Raw genomic sequence first — 19,963 nt, forward strand, 5'->3', positions numbered from 1 at the left:
GCATTATGTTGTATTTTACCCATATGAAATGTTCTGTTATGTTTAATTATTGTTCTCTTTATTTGTTTTTCCTTTTTTGTATTCACATAATGTATTCATTGTAATTGCAGGAATGCTTGCTCTAGAGTAAACGTGAGAGTTCCTAGGTGACAGAGTTCTTATACTCTGAAATGTTTCTCCTTGATGTAACCTGTTTCTTCAATTGCACTTATAAATGTGTTCTCTTTCTCTCTGACAGTACAATAGTGCAGATACGGAGGGTATCATGATGAGCTCCATGTGATTATCTGAATTCTGTATTTTATGCCTTTGTCTTGCAGTTTCTTTGAAGTTGCATCTTCTCATTAAACTGCCATTGTATTCTGCCTCCAATTCCATGTCTCACATGTCTATTTTCTTCGATTTTAGAGCAAGCATTCCTAGGCACCCCGGTTCAAATTAAGGTGCCCCTTTTGTCCCTGACTAACTCTCCTGCTCAGTTCTGTGGTGGCTCCCGGGGCTCTGAGTACCGCCCCTAGCTTCCTTGTCCTGTAATAAATCCTCCCTCCAACAGGTCGGACTGCCTCTGCACAGTAGCTGCACCGCCACCACAGGTTTGGCGGTCCATCAGACCACCAAACTCGTAATCGGCCTCTAAATCGGGATCATTTTATTTCAGTAATGATTCACTGGGGGGCACAGTAGTCAAACGTTTAAGAACCTCTACAATAGCACGTGCAACTTAAGACACACACGTTTGCAGGACAATGGGTCCACAAAACAAAGTTTGAACTATTGGCATTGTAAATGACAAGGCCCTTTAATTTTTTTTAAAAGGCATTGCCATTTACAATGGCAATATTTCAAAAACTCGAAATTGCGAGATCTATTGCATTGTAAATGCTTGTTTGTTAAGTCTTGCATAGGCAGCGCTTGAGACATGCTGAATGCTCCGCCCATCTTTTCAATTGGCTCCTGTTACTGTCCCTTCTAAATGGTTGCTTTCAATTGTGAATAGGTTTAGTAGTCCCTCCTCCTGTTACTGTCCATTCTAAATGGTTGCTTTCTATTGTGAATAGGTTTAGTAGTCCCTCCTTAGTACAACCTTTTCTGCTTTTGTAATGTCCCATGAGGACTGGTCCTTTTTACTTGTGTTGTTACTCAGTATGTTTCATTTACAGTCTGTGAGCACTATTTTCTTAAATGACTTTCTCCTACCTGCTATTGCAGGCACACTTTTTGCTTTCCAGCTAACACACACAGAATTTGTTTCCTGCTCATCACCAGAAGCGTTTCGAGGGCACCTATTCTGTACCGTGCACATCCCTCCTGCCCCCCACCCTGCGTTTATTTCTCCTGCAAAGGCTGCTAAGTAACAGTGTCAATTATTGGCCTTATTAGTGTATAACCCCAGAGAAGGAGAAATCACAGAAGCCTGCTCACTTGACTATCAAATTCAATCAGAGCCTCTGATAAGAGAGCGGCTGGAATGCCCTTCGGAGTATGCGCTCCGAGGCAGGGTGAAGTGACGCGTGCGCCTCACTTGCAGAACAAGCAGCAGCTGAAATCGTCTGAGACGAAACGCCGTGAGCCGTACACGTGTACATCGCCTCTCCGGGTGCGTGCACATCTCCTGTCCCCCTTCGGAAGCTAAATCGACAACAATAGATCTCGCCAAAGCGGGCAGCGCATCCGCTGCATCGCTAGGCGAGACCTAAAAAACCATTTTCAAATTATTTTTGGGGTACCCTCCAGAGGTAGGTTAGGGATTTCTAACAAGGTGCTGGGTGAGTTGCTCACAGACGGCTTTACAGCCTTCACAGCACCCAGGCCAGCAACAGATGAAATTATACTCAACTCATTCTGTAACATTTTATCTAGTATGAAATCTGTACAAATAAAACATGCCAAATAATCACTCGTCTACAAACTAAAAAAAAATAAGTAAAAAACATTATTATATACAATGCCAATACTTTAACTTTCACAAAGGCGAGACCTATTGCATTGCAAATGCTTGCTTTTATTCTTGCTTCATGTATAGCTGACAGATTTAATGAAGAAAAGGCATTTGTTTGGAAAGCAAATTGGGGCTAAATTGCTGAGTAGCTTTTTTTTTACAATCTCATGTCTGTTCAGCAGAGGACTGATGTACAGTGACAAGCCGACTACTTGGGAGTGTTTTTCAGGCCATAAAATGACTCTCTTAGCCTTTACACCCTTGGCAGAGAAACTGGATATTGAAGTTATACCCATCAACAATGTATTTCGCAGAACTGTGCATTAAATGTGCTTATAGGATTAGTACGGTCTATTTTTATTACATATGTGGCCCTCTCTGCTGAAACTGGTACAAGGGTGTCAACTATAGTTGCCTGCCGACAAGAAAATGTGTGTCAACTTTGCCTCAACAATTTCTTGATAGACGAGTTTCTAAAGTATCGACTAACTAAGAATGCCAGTTTTGAGATGGTAGAGGATCACTGTTGAGAGTAGTGTTTTGTTTGCCTCATTTATAAACAGTTGTTTGAGTGCTTAGCCACTAACCCCTGAAGTTTGCACCATAGCTTAAGCATTCTGTGCTTTATTGCTAGGTCTTTTAGTTTACCTAATTATGCCAGAGACTGGATGACCAATTTTGCAGTGCAATTTCTGTAGCTAACACCAAACAATTCTCAATTCATTAATCCTGTGTACGCTTTTCTTATGAAAGGCAGAAGTCGTTTTTGCGCAGCACAGCCCTCAAGAGAATGCGCTACACACTTATAAGGTCCAAATTGCAAAACGTATTGGCTGTGCCAATGTTTTTTTGTTTTTTTTTTACTTTTCTCTTCTTGCTTTTATACAAGTTAAAAGGTGTTGCCATTACAATGACTTTATTAGTTTTTTATAATACTTTTATCATGCTCAGCTATTGTATCTATTTTTTGTTAATACCTAAAGATGATACGATCAATGAGTGTTGTACGGAGAACAGTGCTCTAACACATGGAACCATGTTCCACTATTCAACAAGCATTGGCATAGCCAATAGGTCTCGCCTTTGGGACTTTATAAGGGTTTAGCCATGCAACAGTTGCATAACTAAATACTTATAAGGTCCCAAAAGCGAGACCTATTGGCTATGCCAAGCAGCCGTGCGGCCGCGAAAGTGAAGGTGATCGCGATCAAACATCAAATTCGGCCGTGTGGGCGCGAAAGTGAAAGTAATCGCGGTCAAGCGCGGCACGCGTGCCCACGCACATGCACTGTAGCTCTAGGCTGGCCTGGTAGCACTATTTGGAGCCCTCTCAAAAAGTCTTGCCAGACCAGCGCATGCGCTGGGTCAGGCAAGACCTAAAAATAGAAGGCTGGTGGGGTTGGCCAAGATGGCAAGCTGATGAGACGTGTTTGCTTCATCTCCACGCTCCCTATCACCCAGTCCAGCCCAAACAGAGTGGTAACACCTTCATGAGCAGTATTTTGGACAGACTCCGGTGCCCTGCTGCCATCGGCACTGGAGGAGAGTTAAAAACCGGCCCCGAAACCTGTTTGAGGAGAGCAGGTCCCGAGAAGGAGCGTCTCATGGGCCAAAAATGGCAGCCGGGCCGAGCGAATCCTCCTGAGGCTGAGGATGAGACGCCGCACACCATGAGCTTACTGGGGACTCACCGTATCCCCAAAACGACACCCCCTGATCGCCGCGGTGACAGCAGCTGAGGCGCGGATGTAAGCAGCATAGGCAACAGCTGCACATCCAAGACTGTGGCCCAAGTGAGCGCGGTGGGCGGAAGCGGTCCCAAGCTGCTTCTAGCCCAGATACCGGTGATCCGGACCCAGGACACGTAGCGCGGCTGGCCACCGAGTGCGCTGCATCGGCACCAGAAAGAGAGTAGGCCAAACCGGTACGAGGGGGCGCTGCTCTGCAGAGCAAAGAACGGCCTACATGACTGCGACAGAGGAGGCCAGGAGAACAGGGAGTTGAAGGGCCGCGCCGCTGAGACTGGCGAGCGAGAGGCAGAGATGACAGATAGGACCCTCTGACTCCACCACTCGCGGAGGGAAGTGAAAGCAAGTACTCCAACTTGAAAGGACAACGCCCGCTCCTTAAGTATGTGCCTCCCCTGCGCACGGCTCCCCCAGGAGACGAGTGCTGCTGCTGGCCCGGGAGAGGCCTACACAAGTGGGGGCAGCCCAGCAAATGGTCCGTGAAGGGGCAATAGCTCCAAGTGTGAGAAACAGCAGGGTGGCAGAAGCAACAGGGGCCAAAACCCATGAGGGATAGCAGGAGAGCAGGCAAGTACTGAGCGGAGCATCTTTGGGAGGAGCGAGGTGGCCCCCTCAACATTGGAAGTACGAGGGCGTGAGGCAGTGGCGAGCTGAGTTGATGGCATCCTCCAGATAGGACAGGGTCCGGACGGCACGCGTAAGAAGACAGGCCCTGGGGCAGAGAGGCAGATGGGATACTCCAGGCTCACCCACGATACGCGGTCTGATGGTGGCATAACACCACAAGGTTGAAGCAAAGACATAGCGGAGACCCGACGTTGGCTGCCTGAAGTCCACTGCCAAAACAGGAAATCTTTGCCACTAACCGGGGCCGAATTGAACTACTGAGGCCCAGACCAAGTACCTCACAGGGGGCCTTTCAACACTTGGGAGCCGACTTACCCACACAGTCTGACTGCGACATACCCGAAACGCATCACGGTGCCAGGAGACACCAGCGGATAGGAGCAGCCAGCATGTCCACATTACAGGCGAAAAAAGACCGGAACCTAAAGGAGATGCTATCCAAACTCCCCACAACAGGCGGGAATGTGGGGCGCACCTCACCGAGGTCACCACTGAGGCATGGCCCCTAATCCACAGAAGCGCCGGTCACCCGGACTTCCCTGGAGATGCTATTCAATACGTTGCGGGAGGACTTACAGTCCATAAAAGGGGAAATAGCTTCGGAAATGAACAAAGTTCACAGAGACATCGACGCAGTGGTAGAAAGAGTGGCTAATATCAAAGAGCGATACCAGTCACGAGATGAAGAGGTGGCACAATTACAACAGGAAGGCTGAGGGAGCAACAAATGGACCTCCAGGCGCACGCCCAAGATTTGGAAAACAGATTGTGCCACAATATCATCCAGATTAAGGGGGTCCCTCCCAAAGAAGAAGGCGCAGATATGGTCCGATACCTACAGGGGCTCTTTTGCTGTATACTAGATGTCGAACCGGACTACAAAATCAAGATGGACAAGCACCTAGGGTGGCCTTACAGAGGCGAGCACCCACACCACCTCCTGATATCCTGGCTTTCCTCCCGGATTTCCAACTGAAAGAACTGATACTAAGGAGGGCTAGAGACAAGTACCCACTCAAATACCAAGAACACACTACAGCTCTATATCAGGACCTAGCAGCGATCACCTTGCAAAAGAGAAGGGAATTCCAACCGGCAACGACGCACCTACGATCGCAAAGAATAGCATACTCATAGGGCACCCGTTCCATTTGATCTTCAAGCTTCAGGGCAAGCTGTATCAACTTCGATCTCTACAAGAAACTTGCCAGGTACTAGGCATTGATGATCCACACCAAGAGGAAGGGACTAGGAAAAGTCCTACAGCTCCCTAGGGCAAATGGCAGAGAGTCGGAGGTGGCCGTAGATCTGAGCGCATGGCGAAACCAGACCCCACCATGATGGCAAAGGAGAGACAAGCAGTGCTGGATTCCCTCTCCAAGGAGACAACACCATAAGAAGAAGACTGATGTCTTGAGAGACTGATAAGTTGGAATAGAGGGCTGGGCGGGAGGCGGGGCATTCCACAGGGAGCGGGGAGGCATACATGGGGTTTTCTTCCCTCTTGGGCCGCATCATGACCCCTACACTTTGGGCTTCCAGGGACACGCGATCTCAAACTCGACCTCCGGGTCCTGGACAATTTTGGGACTTGTTTAAGGCACTGTTGGGGTTAGGGAGGGAGGGGGGAACTGGTACTCATGGGGAAGGGATTATGGGGGCATACAGTACTCATTGAGAGTGCAGGCGCACGAGGGCACATATGGAAATGAGGGACTGTAGATTCTTGGGGACAAGGCTGACTAACGAAACACCCATTCTTAAATTATGCCACACAACACACTGAAGGTCCTCACACTCAATGTGAAGGGCCTCAATAACCCCGCAAAAAGAAAGGCTATATTCGCCTATCTGGAGAATTCAGTCGCAGAAGTATGCCTCTTACAGGAAACCCATCTGCTCTCAAAGGATTGGCATCGGCTACGGTCACAAGCCTTTCCCCAACAGTTCTTCTCTTCCTCTTCAGACAAAGGGCAGGGGTAGCAATCTTGATCTCCAAACATTTTCGGGGGGAGGTGAAGGACAACACTGGAGAAATTAAAGGGCGCCTCCTTTCTTACACACTTCAGATAGGTGCACACACCTGGGTGGTGGGTTCAGTGTATGCACCTAACTCGGGATAGGAGCGCTTCTTATGAACAGCCTTCTCCGAGGTCATGAACAGACAAGAACGCCTGACAATGGTGGGGGGAGATCTCAATATCGTTATGGAGGCCTCCAAAGATCGATCGGGGAGTCGATTTACCGAAGTGGGAGGACTGTCACAAGAAGGGATCGGTTGGTTCCAAACTATGGGGCTAGTGGATTGTTGGAGGGACAAACATCCCCACACCTCACAATATTCATTTTACTCCCACGCCGACAGCACATACGCCCAAATAGACCACATCATAAGTCAAGCGGAAGTTAATAAATTGGTGGAAGACGCCGTTATCATTCCAGCGGCTCTTTCAGACCACGATGCAGTAATGATCTCCGTGAGGCTACCACCACAGCGTAAGCTTTCATGGGGATGGAGGTTGAGGGAAACCATGTTACATAAACACACGGTAGTAAAGCAGATCACCAAGTGTATTACAGATTACCTGGAAGTAAATGATACCCCAGACATCTGAGTGGCCACGTTATGGGAGACTTTGAAGGCAGTGGTGAGAGGTGGACTAATAGTCATTGCGACAGTAGAGAATAGGGAGTGCAGAGATAAAAGGGAAAAGCTTGGGGTGCAGGTGATTGAATTAGAAGGGTTCACAGATGGACAGGAGCGCCAAGAGTTTGGAAACAACTGAAAGCAGCAAGGGCACAGTTGGCGGGATTGGACCTCGACAGGGCAGAATATGTTGCGATTAAAGTTCTACTACTGGGAAGGAGGAGACAAGACAGGCCAAATGTTGGCAAATAAACCCAGGGCCAGGAGTCAGAAATCTAAGATCCAAAGTATCAAGAATGGCAAAGGAGGCGAGCTAGTGGAAGACAAGGAAATAGCACAGGCATTCAGGGACTTCTACGCTGCCTTATATAAAGGAGAGGAGAGATTGGAACAGCTTATGACAGAGTATTTGGAAGGGGCAGACATCCCAGATATCTAAAGATATTGCAGAACTGCTGGATTCCCCCATCAGATTGGAGGAAGTGATTGGGGCCATTTCGCGGCTTAAACTTCTCAAGTCGCCGGGACCAGATGGCTTCTCGGCCGGTTTCTACAAAACCTTTCGTCATATTTTAGCACCAGTACTGACGCGGCTCTTTAACTCATTCAACAGTCCTGGTTCGATCCCGCAGGGGATGTTGTCGGCATCCGTTGTGGTACTTCTCAAGCCCGGGAACAACAAAACCTTATGTGGGTCGTACCGCCCGGTGTCCCTCCTTAATGTGGACTTAAAGATGTTCACAAGCATACTAACGGGACAACTCAGCCCATTAAAGCCCAGTTTATTGAACCGGAACAAGACGGTTATGATCAGACCCAGCAAAGCGGGATAAAACTAAGCGAACTCTTCATTTAATCGACAAGGCTCAAAGCACAAGCATGGAGGCTCTTTTTTTAACGGTAGACTCCGAAAAAAGCGTTTGACCTAGTGGATTGGGGATACCTACAACAAACTTTACTCCACTTCGGTGTGGGAAACCGCTTCCGCTCATGCGTGACCGGATGTTATAGCTTCCCCAAGGCCACAATTAGGGTTACCGGGGTCTCCCCACATCCTTTTGCTATTCAAAGGGGCACCAGGCAGGGGTGCCCATTGTCACCCCTACTGTTTGCCCTATACATAGAACCGCTAGTCCAAAAGTAAGAGACAACCCAGACATGGAGGGTATTCCTTTTAGAGGAGAGCAACATGTAATAATCCTCTATGCTGATGACATTCTAGCTTACCTGCATTCCCCAAAGAGATCGCTCCTGTTTTTTTTGCAGGAACTGGAATCTTTTGGACGGGTCTCGTGTTTCAAAGTTAATGTGGGGAAATCTCAGATTATTCCCCTGGCCGGGATGATACCAGACCCGGAGATGAGGGGACGGGGCGCTTCGGAGATTCAGGTAACGGAGTCTATCCCATATCTGGGCCTTGAATTGGCTCTGATGGTGACGCAAAAGGTTAATATCAACTACACGAAACTCTCACGGCAGATTAGGAAAGATTTGAACAGCTGGAGACACCTCCACCTGTCATTGCTTGGCCAAGTGGCGGCAGTCAAAATGTCAATACTACCCAATGTATTATAGTTATTTCAAACACTACCGGTCGCACCACCTAAAGGAACCCTTGCTCAATTACAATCGGAAATAATCCAATTTGTTTGGGCAGGAGCACGCCCCCCCATGCTCAGAGGATTGGGATACATGAAACTAGAGGAGAGAGGCCTAGATTATTTTAGGGCAGCCCAGCTGTGATATTTAGTGGAGTAGAGCAGAGAAGAGTCCGAAAAGCGATGGCAATTTCAAGATAAAGCAGTAGCAGGGCAGGCATTATGGAAGATTCCATTCTTTAGAAGGACAGATAGGCCGCAGACTATTTGGAGGTCACCCGTAACGAAATCAGTTACGGAGCCATGGGCTAGAGTAGCTACTAAAACAACCCTCACGACATACCCTTCGCCGATGACTCCATTATTAGAGAATAAGGAATTTACCCTGTGATTAGATAGTAAAGCATTCGTGAAAGGGCACAAAACACCTTGTAAAGCAGTAGGATATTTATTTGATCAAGATGGGATCATACCTTTTGCACAGCTGAGACTTGATTAAGCATTGCCTGAGAAGGATTGCATTCGTTACACTCAAGTTAGGCATTGGATACTCCAACCTGAAGTTCAGCCACACGTTACCTGGAAATTAACAGGTTATGAAAAATGGCTGAAATGAAAAGGGAAGCAGATAGGATTGGCCTTTGGGGCTGCGATTCAGAATATTTTAACTTACTGGGGGACACCGATTATACCCACATTCCACAGCTGGCTCCATAGAATATGGTACATTATGGGGATGGAACGAATCAATGTATCCCTCACAAACTCCGAAGACGCATTCACAGAGGTGTGGAAACCGCTTATCGAGCTGTTGTCAGCGGAATTCCATGAAATTACATGCCTGAAGTACCTCCATCTCCTGAGGCTCACAAATTCTATAGAAATCCCTGAGACAGGCCCAGTGCAGAGCGATTAGGTCAATTTTGTGAGAGCTCACTACATAATTGATGAAGTAAGAAGAGTCCCAGTGGGGGGAAGGACAGGGGGTATGGGTATGGTTTGATTGTTAAGTTTGCTTATACTCTGTTTCTGAACCATGGTTTGTGCTATGTATGCGATGTACACTATATTGCTATTAGTCGCAGACGGAAATAGCTTGTACACACAGATTCAGTTATGGAACAATGCGAAGTGTCAGAAGTGGTAGGTTACAATAGCAGGCATTGTTAAATAAATGAAAACAGAGCTAAACCATAAGAGGATGGAGGTGGGTGGGAGTTTTTTTTTTGGTTTTATATTTCTGGGTTATTGTTTTTTGGGGGTTGGTCATCTATCTATGCCAGCCGTCTTGACGGGGCGTATAGCAATACCTACAGAATGATCTCCAATTGTATGTTCAATGCTTGTTTGAAAATCAATAAAAATATTTAAACACATATTCCAACTTGGTCAGGCTCAATTTGGCCCGCACATATCCTATGGACACAAATGACTGAGGGCCCGATTCACAAAAGGACTTACGACTCGTAGAGTTAGAAGTGCACATGGGGCGGAATCTCCACACTGTAGTCATCAGTGAGGAGATTCCGCCATGAGTGCGAAGCCTCCGCCCAGAGGGAGGAGTCCCCGCACTCATAACCTTACGAGTTGTGAATTCTAGCAGCTAATGCATTGCAATAAGGCCATCTCTCCACCCACTGTTTCTATGTAGTAAAATGACCTACAGCAAGGTTACAAACGGTACCCGATTCAAAACCAAACAGATTTGCAAGCCGCTCAATTCTTTACTCTTGGTTTGTCAGCAGCCCTTAATGAAGTTGGCTCCTCTGCCAGTTGGGAAATGGCAGAAACCAGCACTAAAAGTCATCTTAGAAAATGTGACACCTTCCTAAATCTGTTCATTCAAATTTACCTGCGATTAAGCCTACAAAGTTTAGTCCAAATCCCAGAATAATCCACACAAGCTTGTCCCCCAAAACCCCCTCTTTAACCCTAAATACTCTGTCTGCTCTCTCTTCTCCAGCTGAGTAGGATGGCTTAGGGGACCAGAGCATCCCCTCAGAGATCTGAATTTCACCCATGGTTTAATGCTTGAATCACAGTAAACCCATTCAACCATTCATCCTTTGAAAGTCAGTAAACTGAGTACTACTGAGTTGTGTATTAATAGGCATCCGTTACGTTGTGCCCAGGAACCCCAGGGACAACGAGAGCTTATGTCTACTTTACATCACACATTTGAAAGCGTTCACTGTTTCGCTTATTGGTATCAGGATAGCCTAATATAGGTTTGCAGATGCTGTAAAGCTTATAGTAAACAAACATGTAACCTTGAAACTCCATAAAGCTAACCAGTTTCCTTTACCAGGAAATGGATACCCAATAACTATACTTGAACATAGAGAAACCAAAAAAAACAAAAGTTGACTAATTTCTCCTAAAATGCATCCCAGTTCATTGTTATTTTTTACATCGTACCACCTTAGTTTGCATTCACCCACATGCAACTCATTCTTGACCCTGCTCCAGTAGGAACACTCCAGCCCAAAATAACAGACTAGGTCCTCCCTGAAACAGAACAGAACAGAGGCAACCCAAGGCCGGTATCCTGTTTAAGCCAAGACTGCTCTGCATATGGGGGGTCTAATCTGAGTTGGCATGGTGGGCAAAGAGCGATTCACTGGGACGCCGAATAATTAACAGTGGCTGAGATCAATTCAAGCATTCCATCCATCACTGTTTTGTTTACTTTTGAGCATGCCTGGGGTTGGCAACTGAACCACATGTCAATGAAGTAAGTGGATAAATTGTGTAGTACGGAACTAGGAGATCTGAGCAATAAGGCTCGCCTCTACACTACATGAAATTGTGTGTTGTTTAGAAAATCCCTCAATCACTCCTGCCTCAGTCCCTAGCTGGCCAAATTAAAAAAAAAAAAAAAAAATGCCACTTACACTTTATTTTTCGTTTCCTCGATACAATATGCGTAAATATGTGTTGCAGTACTCTACTGGCATTGACATTTTAGAATTATTTACGACCAATGTAGAGTACGACACAATAACTGCCTTAAACATCTCTGTAATCCGGTCCACTGTAAAAACTTTAGAACTCCTCTACTGAAATGATTCCTGCCATAGTCTACATTGGTGCCAAGTGATTCCATTATTGTGCTTTATGCAGTAGTGGAAACGCCTTCCTCACCATACTATGAAGCAGTGCCTAATTTGAGCTGGTGCTTTCCGGTGCTTAGCACCGGCACTTTTTTTACAGGGCCGGGACTACAGGTTGTTTTCTCCAGTTGGTGGTGGTCCCGAACTGAAAATAAAATAAAAGATGTAACTCGTTGGATGGATCACGTGGTATATTATGGCAGCATTTTACTTCCTAAAAGGGACGGGGAGGACTACTTTCCATGATTGCATTCGGCTCATGTCACCCTTACTAAACTACTGGAGTGATTAATAACTGGTGCACTAGAAGTATACAAGGACCAGCACAGAGAAACAACCCAGGCATTCAGAAGCGGTGGGCCTCTGAAGAAAGTGTGAGCCCCGGCACCTATTCTTTTACAAATTAAGCACTGCTATGAAGACTCCAGAGGAGAGCACATTGGAATTAGCACACCACTCTGCTAAGAACAGGTTCGTATTTTAGCATTAACCGGCTTTAAATGTGCTTTTACACAGGTCAAAGACAGCCAATGACACACAGGCAGGAGAGGATCAGGTTACATCTTAGCATAGGAGGGACCGGGGTCCTGTCTATGGTTCTGAATCGAAGGCCCCATTGGCGCAGAGGCCCTCGGGTGATAGATGCTTCCTGGATGTCATGTACTCACCCGTCATTGTGTCTGTCCCTTCAGCTCCAGGGAGGCGTCTCTGATGAAGTTCGCCGAGGGACTCCAAGTGTTTCAGTGAGAGTCAAAACACCGGCCTCGCCTTTTAATGCCACAGAGCAGAATTCAAATGAGCCCTGGCATTTCATAGCTAATAATCTGAAAGAGGCGGGAGTGTGTGTGGCAGGGGAGGATCCTTAAAGCCTGCTCCCAAACATCCCTGCGAGTAAATGTGCAAAGGAAGGAGGGAGGACACTGCAGAGACACGCATTGCTTTCCGTGACTCATTTCTGCAAATATGCTCTTGAGGTGTGTAATTTCGGAGGCTCTCAGAATGTATAAGGACATTACAATTGTGGAATGTTAAAGGTGCAACTGAAGTCCACCATGCGGCCCTCTGCCGCACAATAGAATGACCCATCATTTCCAATGCCATATACTTTATACTTATACATGTATTTCATCTGCTTCCTAATTCGAGTTTCGAGTATTTCTCAAATATATTGTTATTATTTTTCAATGCCTTGTGCATGCAATGATATCTAGGACTATACAGCCGTATAACATCGAAGTAGTGTCGCCCACATTTCCAAGGAAGCATGTCCATCACAAGTCTTATCTATGTAGCCTGCATGAATGCCTCCAATGTAATTGTATTGGCATGGCATGTTCTACAGATAAAAATACATGAAATATAAAAATAATAAAGAAAATGAAAACAGTTCAACGATTCAAAACTGAATTAATATTTGATCATCTCTTAATTTCTTGCAAGAAAAAACGATCTCCCATCGGTTTATTAAATAATCCCCATTTTCATCTTATAAAACACGGTACTTTTCCTACCCTCAAGCACCACAGTGTTCACCCTATTGTTCCATCACCCTGGGTTCAAAACAAACTGCTCACCGACGATCCTTCAGATGAGTTTGGGTCAAAAAGTACCAATTCATACAAGACCCTGGGCACACGTCAAGGACACTGTCCAACTCTACCTTGTTGGTTTAAGTATGTTCGGAAAGGAAAAATATATTTTCCAATGATGGGACTCTATCCCAGTTAGGAATGGGGTCTCAGGTTGGCTAGGGTATATACCTAAGCCAGGCAGAACCCACCACTCTAGCGAGGGCAAGTAAGTTACACACCAAAGATAACTTGTGCTCACCCTCTGGTAGCTTGGCGCAGAGCAGGCAAGCTTATCATCAGAGGCAAAGTGTAAAGCATATGCGCAATACACTCACACCAGTAACACAATGAACACACCACAAAAGGGACTCCACACAGGATTATATAAAAATATATAGTATATTGCACATAACCATTAGCCCACAGCGACCTTATTCATAAATACTGTGCACACTAGACAAATCCTGAGTCAGTACTCACTACCTTGGCTATGCAAGAATCAAAATGTCATACATCACAACATCAGGGCACAAAACCCAACAGTTTGGTTTCAGCAGAAAATATATGAATCACCATGTATCATAAGTACTGTGCATGCCATGCAGCTCCTGAAATGGTACTCGTTATCCTGAATAAACAAGAATCAAAATGATATATGTCATAGTATCAGGGCATGTAATGCAGCAGATTCTGGAGTAAGAACAAATGAATCATCACAGGTTACCATTGATGCATGGGTCCCTATATATCCCCACCAGCACAACTGCCCAACTATTGGGTGCTATATGGTAATCCGAGATCCCACGTGGGGCACAGAGCGCCTGAGTGCCTACCAGTTGCATTACAGTAGATCCCGTGGCCTTCCACTGAGGCGATTCACTGCCTCCCTCAGGGTCTGCTATGGAAGTTCTATCCCCCAGCCCACGATGCCCCCAGCCACTGCACCGGGTAGGCTGGGGAGGACGGCACACACCCCATAGGTTATCACAGGAAAACACCGCTGAGTAAACAAAAGGTGACTGCCTGCGAACATGTAGGGCAGCTGCAGAGCAGTACTTTCCTCAATGCGGTCCTTCCTCAGAAGGGCCACCTATGACGCTGGTGATGATTCCTTCCCCCGAGGGATAGCCGGAGTGAGCTCCTGGAATCTCTTGTTGGCTGGGAAACACGCCCGGCAGAGAAACGGCTTGGGGCTCAGAAACACACTTTTGTGCAGCACAAAGTCAGTGAGGTTGGTTGCTCGGGGTTGCCTGGCAACATGGTCCTGTCGTGGGGATTCTTAGAAAAGGGAGCAACAGCGGTGTGGGTCCGGCGGCGCATTCCAACAGGCATGAGGAGGCTCATGGCTCACGCCTGCACCGGCTGTGCATCGCAAGTCCCTTCAGAGAGCCCGCCGGCTCAGAGGTCATGCTCGTTTCCCTAGAGAACCTCACTGGGAAACAGCACACAACACCCAAAGGCTCCACACACACATATCCTGTACACCTCAGAGAATTTTACAGCGCTCTACAAGCGCTGGTTGAAATGATTGGGGGGGAATTGGCCAAAGTAAGCGCTCATCAGACACTAGGTGGGAAGTGAATGTGATGGCTGGATGCAAGGTCCCAAGACCAATTCTGAGGCAGCCAGTCCCAGGAGAAAACTTGCGGGCACTAGAGCGGCGAGCAAATGGCAGGCCAGCACACAATGAAAACTGGCTGTATGGCGGTTCCTCCTGACAGTCCGGCAGTTCCTAGTGAAGATAAAGTCAGGGAGCAGCTGGCAGCAGGGCAACTAGCAGAAAAGCAATCCAGTGAGTCCTTTATGCCACCCATCAGATAGAAGGCAGAAGGGCAACAGCAGAAGAGCAGTCCAGAAGAGTATTTCATGCAGGCAGTAGTCCTTCTGAAAGAGGTTCAGTCCCAGTTCCAGAAGGCCCCAAATGGCTTTGATCTAGAGGCACTTCAATAGAAACCTTAGAAGTGCACAGCTCACCCTTTCAGCCCCAGCCCTGGCTCCAGACATCAATAGGGGGTAAATCAATCCTCTGTGAGAGAGCAGAACACAGCCTATACAAATGTAAAGCATGAACGCCCCTCTCTCTCCCAGCTCAGGAAGACTATCAGTATGCAGATATGCAGATGCCTCTCCTGTCACGCCCAGCCCTTCCTATGTGATGGCTGTCTGGAAATGATGCACAAGTGCAGCTGTCAACCAACACCAGACGTGGATTGGAGTCAGACCTCAAGCACAAAGAGTCATATGCACAGAGAAATGCCCACTTTCTAAAAGTTGCATTTCTAAAATAGTAATAAAAGATCCAACTACACCAAGCAGGATTTATCACCAGTACTTCAAACATATCAAACATGGCAATGCTACTCCTTTCAGATCAGGAATTACCACTTAAGTAATAAAGTCACATGTTCTACCTTTTATTTACAAAGCACCCTGCCCACAGGGCTACCTAAGGCCTACCTTAGTGGTGAATTGAGAGTTTAAGGTTTAGCAAGTAGTTTTAAATAGCAAGTGATTGTGGCGGTAAACTGTGCATGCAGTCTGTGCAGTGGCAGGCTCGAGACAAGTTTGAAAGGCTACTTCTGTGAGTGGTGCAATCAGCGCTGCAGGCCCACTAGTAGCATTTAATTTACAGGTCCTGGGTATATGGGATATCACTGTACAAGAGATGTATAAGTAAATTAAATATGCCAAACTGGAGATAGCACATGCACTTTAGCAGTGATTTGCAGTGGTAAAGTACCTTGAGTCCTAAAGCCAACAAAAAGAGAGTCAGAAAAATATGAGGAAGAGGCAAAATGTTTTGGGATAACCTTGCAAAAGGGCCAAGTCCAACAATACCTAAATAATACAATAAAAGAATTGGCCCAAGCTTTAGACTAGGTGATTAAGGTCGGTATGCCCTGCTATTGGGGGTTATCTAACCATATTGGAATAGATATTATATTCTGTAATTCACATATGCTCAACAATCAAAAGATGATGTATGCAAATTATTATTCTCCACAACGAAATGCTTGCTGTGTACTGTGGAACAAATCAATAAATATATAAACGGCTTGCGCTCTGACAGAAGGTAATTTATCACCCTCATAGGTCTTTGTAAAAATTGAAAAAGGTATGAAAACAAGGGTGGTCCAACCGCCACCTCCCGAGTTCTGCAGAGAACACTCTGACAAGGAAAAAGCAGACTATTCCGGTGAGCCACTCCCGCAGAGCTACTGCCAATTCAGCACTTGCATGCCCTCGCAAAAGCAACAAGCATTTGCAATGCAATAGGTCTCGCATTTACACTACTTTGAGCTATTGGTATTGTAAATGACAATGCCTTTTATTTATGTTTTTAAAACCAAAACATAAATAAAAGGCACTGTCATTTACAGTACCAATAGCTCAAACTCGCGTAAATGCGAGGCCTGTTGCATTGCAGATGCTTGTGATCAGACTACCGGTGCCCGCGACGAAATGCCTCTGTAGGCTGGCACTGCTAAGTGAGATATTGTTCCCTCAAGTGACGTGCTCTTGCTAACCCTTAGGGAGAGGGGTGAGGATCAGAACCAGAAGCACACAGCCAGGAGCAGTCAAAAGAAAAACAAGTCACGGGAGAACACAGCATTACACATAAAAAATACACCGTCACAAATGTCATCACAAACACGTCACATTGCCACGTAACCACCACATGCATGAGTCACCACCATGACAGTATCACTTGCACAAATCACCGTAGTAAGGTAAGAAAATACATTGCATTGCAGTCACCCAGATGAAGTAAACTGCAGCATTTTATGGTTCTCAAGACGAAAGGGGGAGGAGAGAGTGGGAACAAATGTACTGCTGCATGTACTGCAACATGCACACAAACCCCAATTTACGCTAATGAAGACAAACAATACCACAACTCCGCCGGGAGATCGCTATGCTGTGCTTATACTAGTAGAATCGTGTGGCAATAGAAATGGGACGAACCCAAGTGAAAAGTAAAATCTGCATATAACCATTTTAGACTGTTAAAAACATCGTAAACGCAACAAAAGAAAAAAAGTGTGCACATGTAAAATACATACCATAACAAAGCAGAGATTGTTTACATCCAAATAGAGCCTTATTTTACAACAAAAAAAACTTACACCTACCAAGGGCATTTTCTAACAGAGCAAACTTAACTGCTGCTCAGTTTCCACAGAAGGTTTGAAAAGAGCAGGACTCGGTCCTCCTTCCATCTGGGTGTCTTGCTCTAAATGTGAAATATAATTTATGGTGCCCTTGACATACAATGAACATTCAAATTACAGAATTATTAATGGTTGCTGAGAGATGCTAGAAACCACATGTACTTCGGGCGCCCTGAGGCCCCTTCAAGAGCATAAAGCGCTATAGACATTCTACAACACCATGTGGAAACGTAAAAAATGTTGTGATTAAAATGGCAGTCTTCGGATGCTCCTGTTTGGGGTCGAGGGATGCTGTGCACCTTTATGCGCTTCTGCCCTCTCTTGGGGTGACTGCTCACTGTAAAATCCGGTGATTACATCTCTTCTGCTGTAGCTTCATAGCGCCAGCGCCATGCCTCCTAGCCTAGCGCCTCTGCAGCTGTATGTGCAATAGAGCCGGCCTGTGGTCGATTACCAACTCTTTCCTGTATCTAGTGGAAGGGACAGGGCAGGGCTGGCTGGCATGCAGAGGATGCCAGGGGATACTGGTTCAGTAGTGACCGAACAGTGAAGATGGCAGAAGCAGAAAGAAAATTTGAACAATAAACACTGAGTAGTTGCCTAGGAAACCAGTTGTTCAAACACCTTTTGACACAGGCAGTTTGCTAAACCACGAGGCCTCGCAATTTTGGCAGAAAAGAGGAACGGAAGGGTTCTCGAGATAAAGTGATTAGCTCAGGATCACACACTGACCGAATGCGTGGAAGCCAAGATTTGAAGTCGAGTTTCCTGGTTCAACATTTGAAGATGCCCCATCTGGACAGCGTCTCCTCGACTGCCTCTACACTCTTGGAACACAGTGGCTTCAGACACACCACGGTAGCTCTCTGCTCTGTCAGCGCACCCGGAGTGAACTGAGCAGCATTGAAACCGTTAACAGCGCGGCGCTCATGCCGAGCACCGTGCTGATTATGTATAATTAACAGCGCGGTGCTCTTGACGAGCTTCGTGCTGATAATGTATGCAAGATCACATCCGGGTTGTACATTCAAGGAAATAAATTACATTTTGGACCGTATTTGTGTACCTTGTCGCTACAATATTTATTACACTGACACGCCGAATTCTTCCTTTCCGCTTAGGTAGTAAAGTTCCAAAGCGTAGTGCTTGTAAATAAAAAACAGGAAGGGCTGGGCGAGAAGGGAGGGGGGAATGTCAGCAACAGAGGAGCCCGCGAAAGTGAAAGTGATCGTGATTACGATCGCTACGGAGGAAAGACACATGGCGCTGCGCGCGTGCACGTTCACGTGCACTGTAGCTTTAGGCCACGGCAGCACTTTGAGAAGCCCACATATAAAATGTCTCTTCGAGCCTTTGGCTCGCGAGACCTAAAAAGGGTGTCTTTGAGCAGTGAGTGGAGGAGAAGGAGCAGAAGGTGACAAGGGGTGTTGACATGATGGTGAGTACTTTCTTGTACTATTGTGGTGGGGAAGAGTGTAAAGATGTTGACGCAGTAAAGTTGCAAATATGCTTTATTCCATTAAAACAACCCTGTCAAAATGCAGGTACAGAGAGCCAGCAAACATCCTTCTCCACTCGGCAATCCATTAGTTACATCATTATAAGAACGCCCAACTATGGAAGCCCATTCAGCTTAACATGTAATGGATATGCACTCACAGCACATCTCCCTCTTTTTTAATTAACAAAATACACATAAAATTAAATCTAATAGATAACAACCTAAAACAAAAAAAACAATATTACTAAATGAATCCCCTCAATATTTGCCTTATGAATGAAACGCAAATTGTCATAAAAAGAAATATGACATAGTGAGTCCCTTCACTGACATACAAAATCACCAAACCTTTTTGGTTTCTTCACACTCCTTTTTATCCTCTCTCCATCACCTTCAGAAGACTACTTACCATCCAGCAACATACCCATTTCTCTTCTTCCATTCTGTACACTTCCATTGTCTTCTGGATTGGAACAATCCACACCACCTGACTGTGTGTTCTTCCCTCCAATTCCACCATCTAATAACCAGCTTATGTTTTTCCTACTTTTCCTCTCTTCCTTATGTCCATCTCCCTTGACATCCTTTCCCTTATTAATTGAATGGCGATTTAAATGCCAAACTCTTCCATCACTTAACAGAGCAGAATTGCAAAATAACTTGCTTACATACACATGTTCAGAATATTTACTCTCTCCCTTCTTCACCATGATACCTTTTTTGTTTTACTATAACCACATCTCCAACCGAAATATGGACTGGTTCACATTTATGTTTGGTATCATAATTTATTTTGCAAACATGTTGTGCTGACGCTAATCTATCCTTGACAACAGTAGGGAACCAATTCACTTTTTTGGATTGAGAGATCCACTCCAAATTATCTCTTGAGAATGGTATTCTTCCCCTCATTAACTCGAAAGGGCTATGACCTGTAGATTCACAAGGAGTGCTTCCGTATGCTCAGAGTGTGCCTAACACTTCCTTCCTTCAACTTAGACCAGAGTTAAAAGCTAATTGCACAGTGCCTTTAATAGTCCCATTAAA

The 19,963-nt window shown here is 45.8% G+C and overlaps 1 protein-coding gene across 2 annotated transcripts in view; it reads right to left on the minus strand.

Annotated features, from left to right (window-relative positions):
* The window catches only part of LOC146812219 (protein-glutamine gamma-glutamyltransferase 6-like), a 379,129-nt gene that overhangs the window by 194,352 nt on the left and 164,814 nt on the right, over positions 1–19,963 (minus strand). The window contains exon 1 of one of the 2 annotated variants that reach the window (XM_085619249.1): positions 12,341–12,473. The exons of the other annotated variant lie outside the window; for it this stretch is intronic. Coding sequence (XP_085475375.1) covers positions 12,341–12,347 — 7 coding nt within the window. The 5' untranslated portion in view covers positions 12,348–12,473. Of the gene's footprint in view, positions 1–12,340; positions 12,474–19,963 lie in introns of those variants that run through there. 2 annotated transcript variants of the gene reach the window in all.

This window comes from Triturus cristatus, chromosome 7, assembly GCF_964204655.1.
Source record: "Triturus cristatus chromosome 7, aTriCri1.1, whole genome shotgun sequence".
NCBI lineage: Eukaryota > Metazoa > Chordata > Amphibia > Caudata > Salamandridae > Triturus > Triturus cristatus.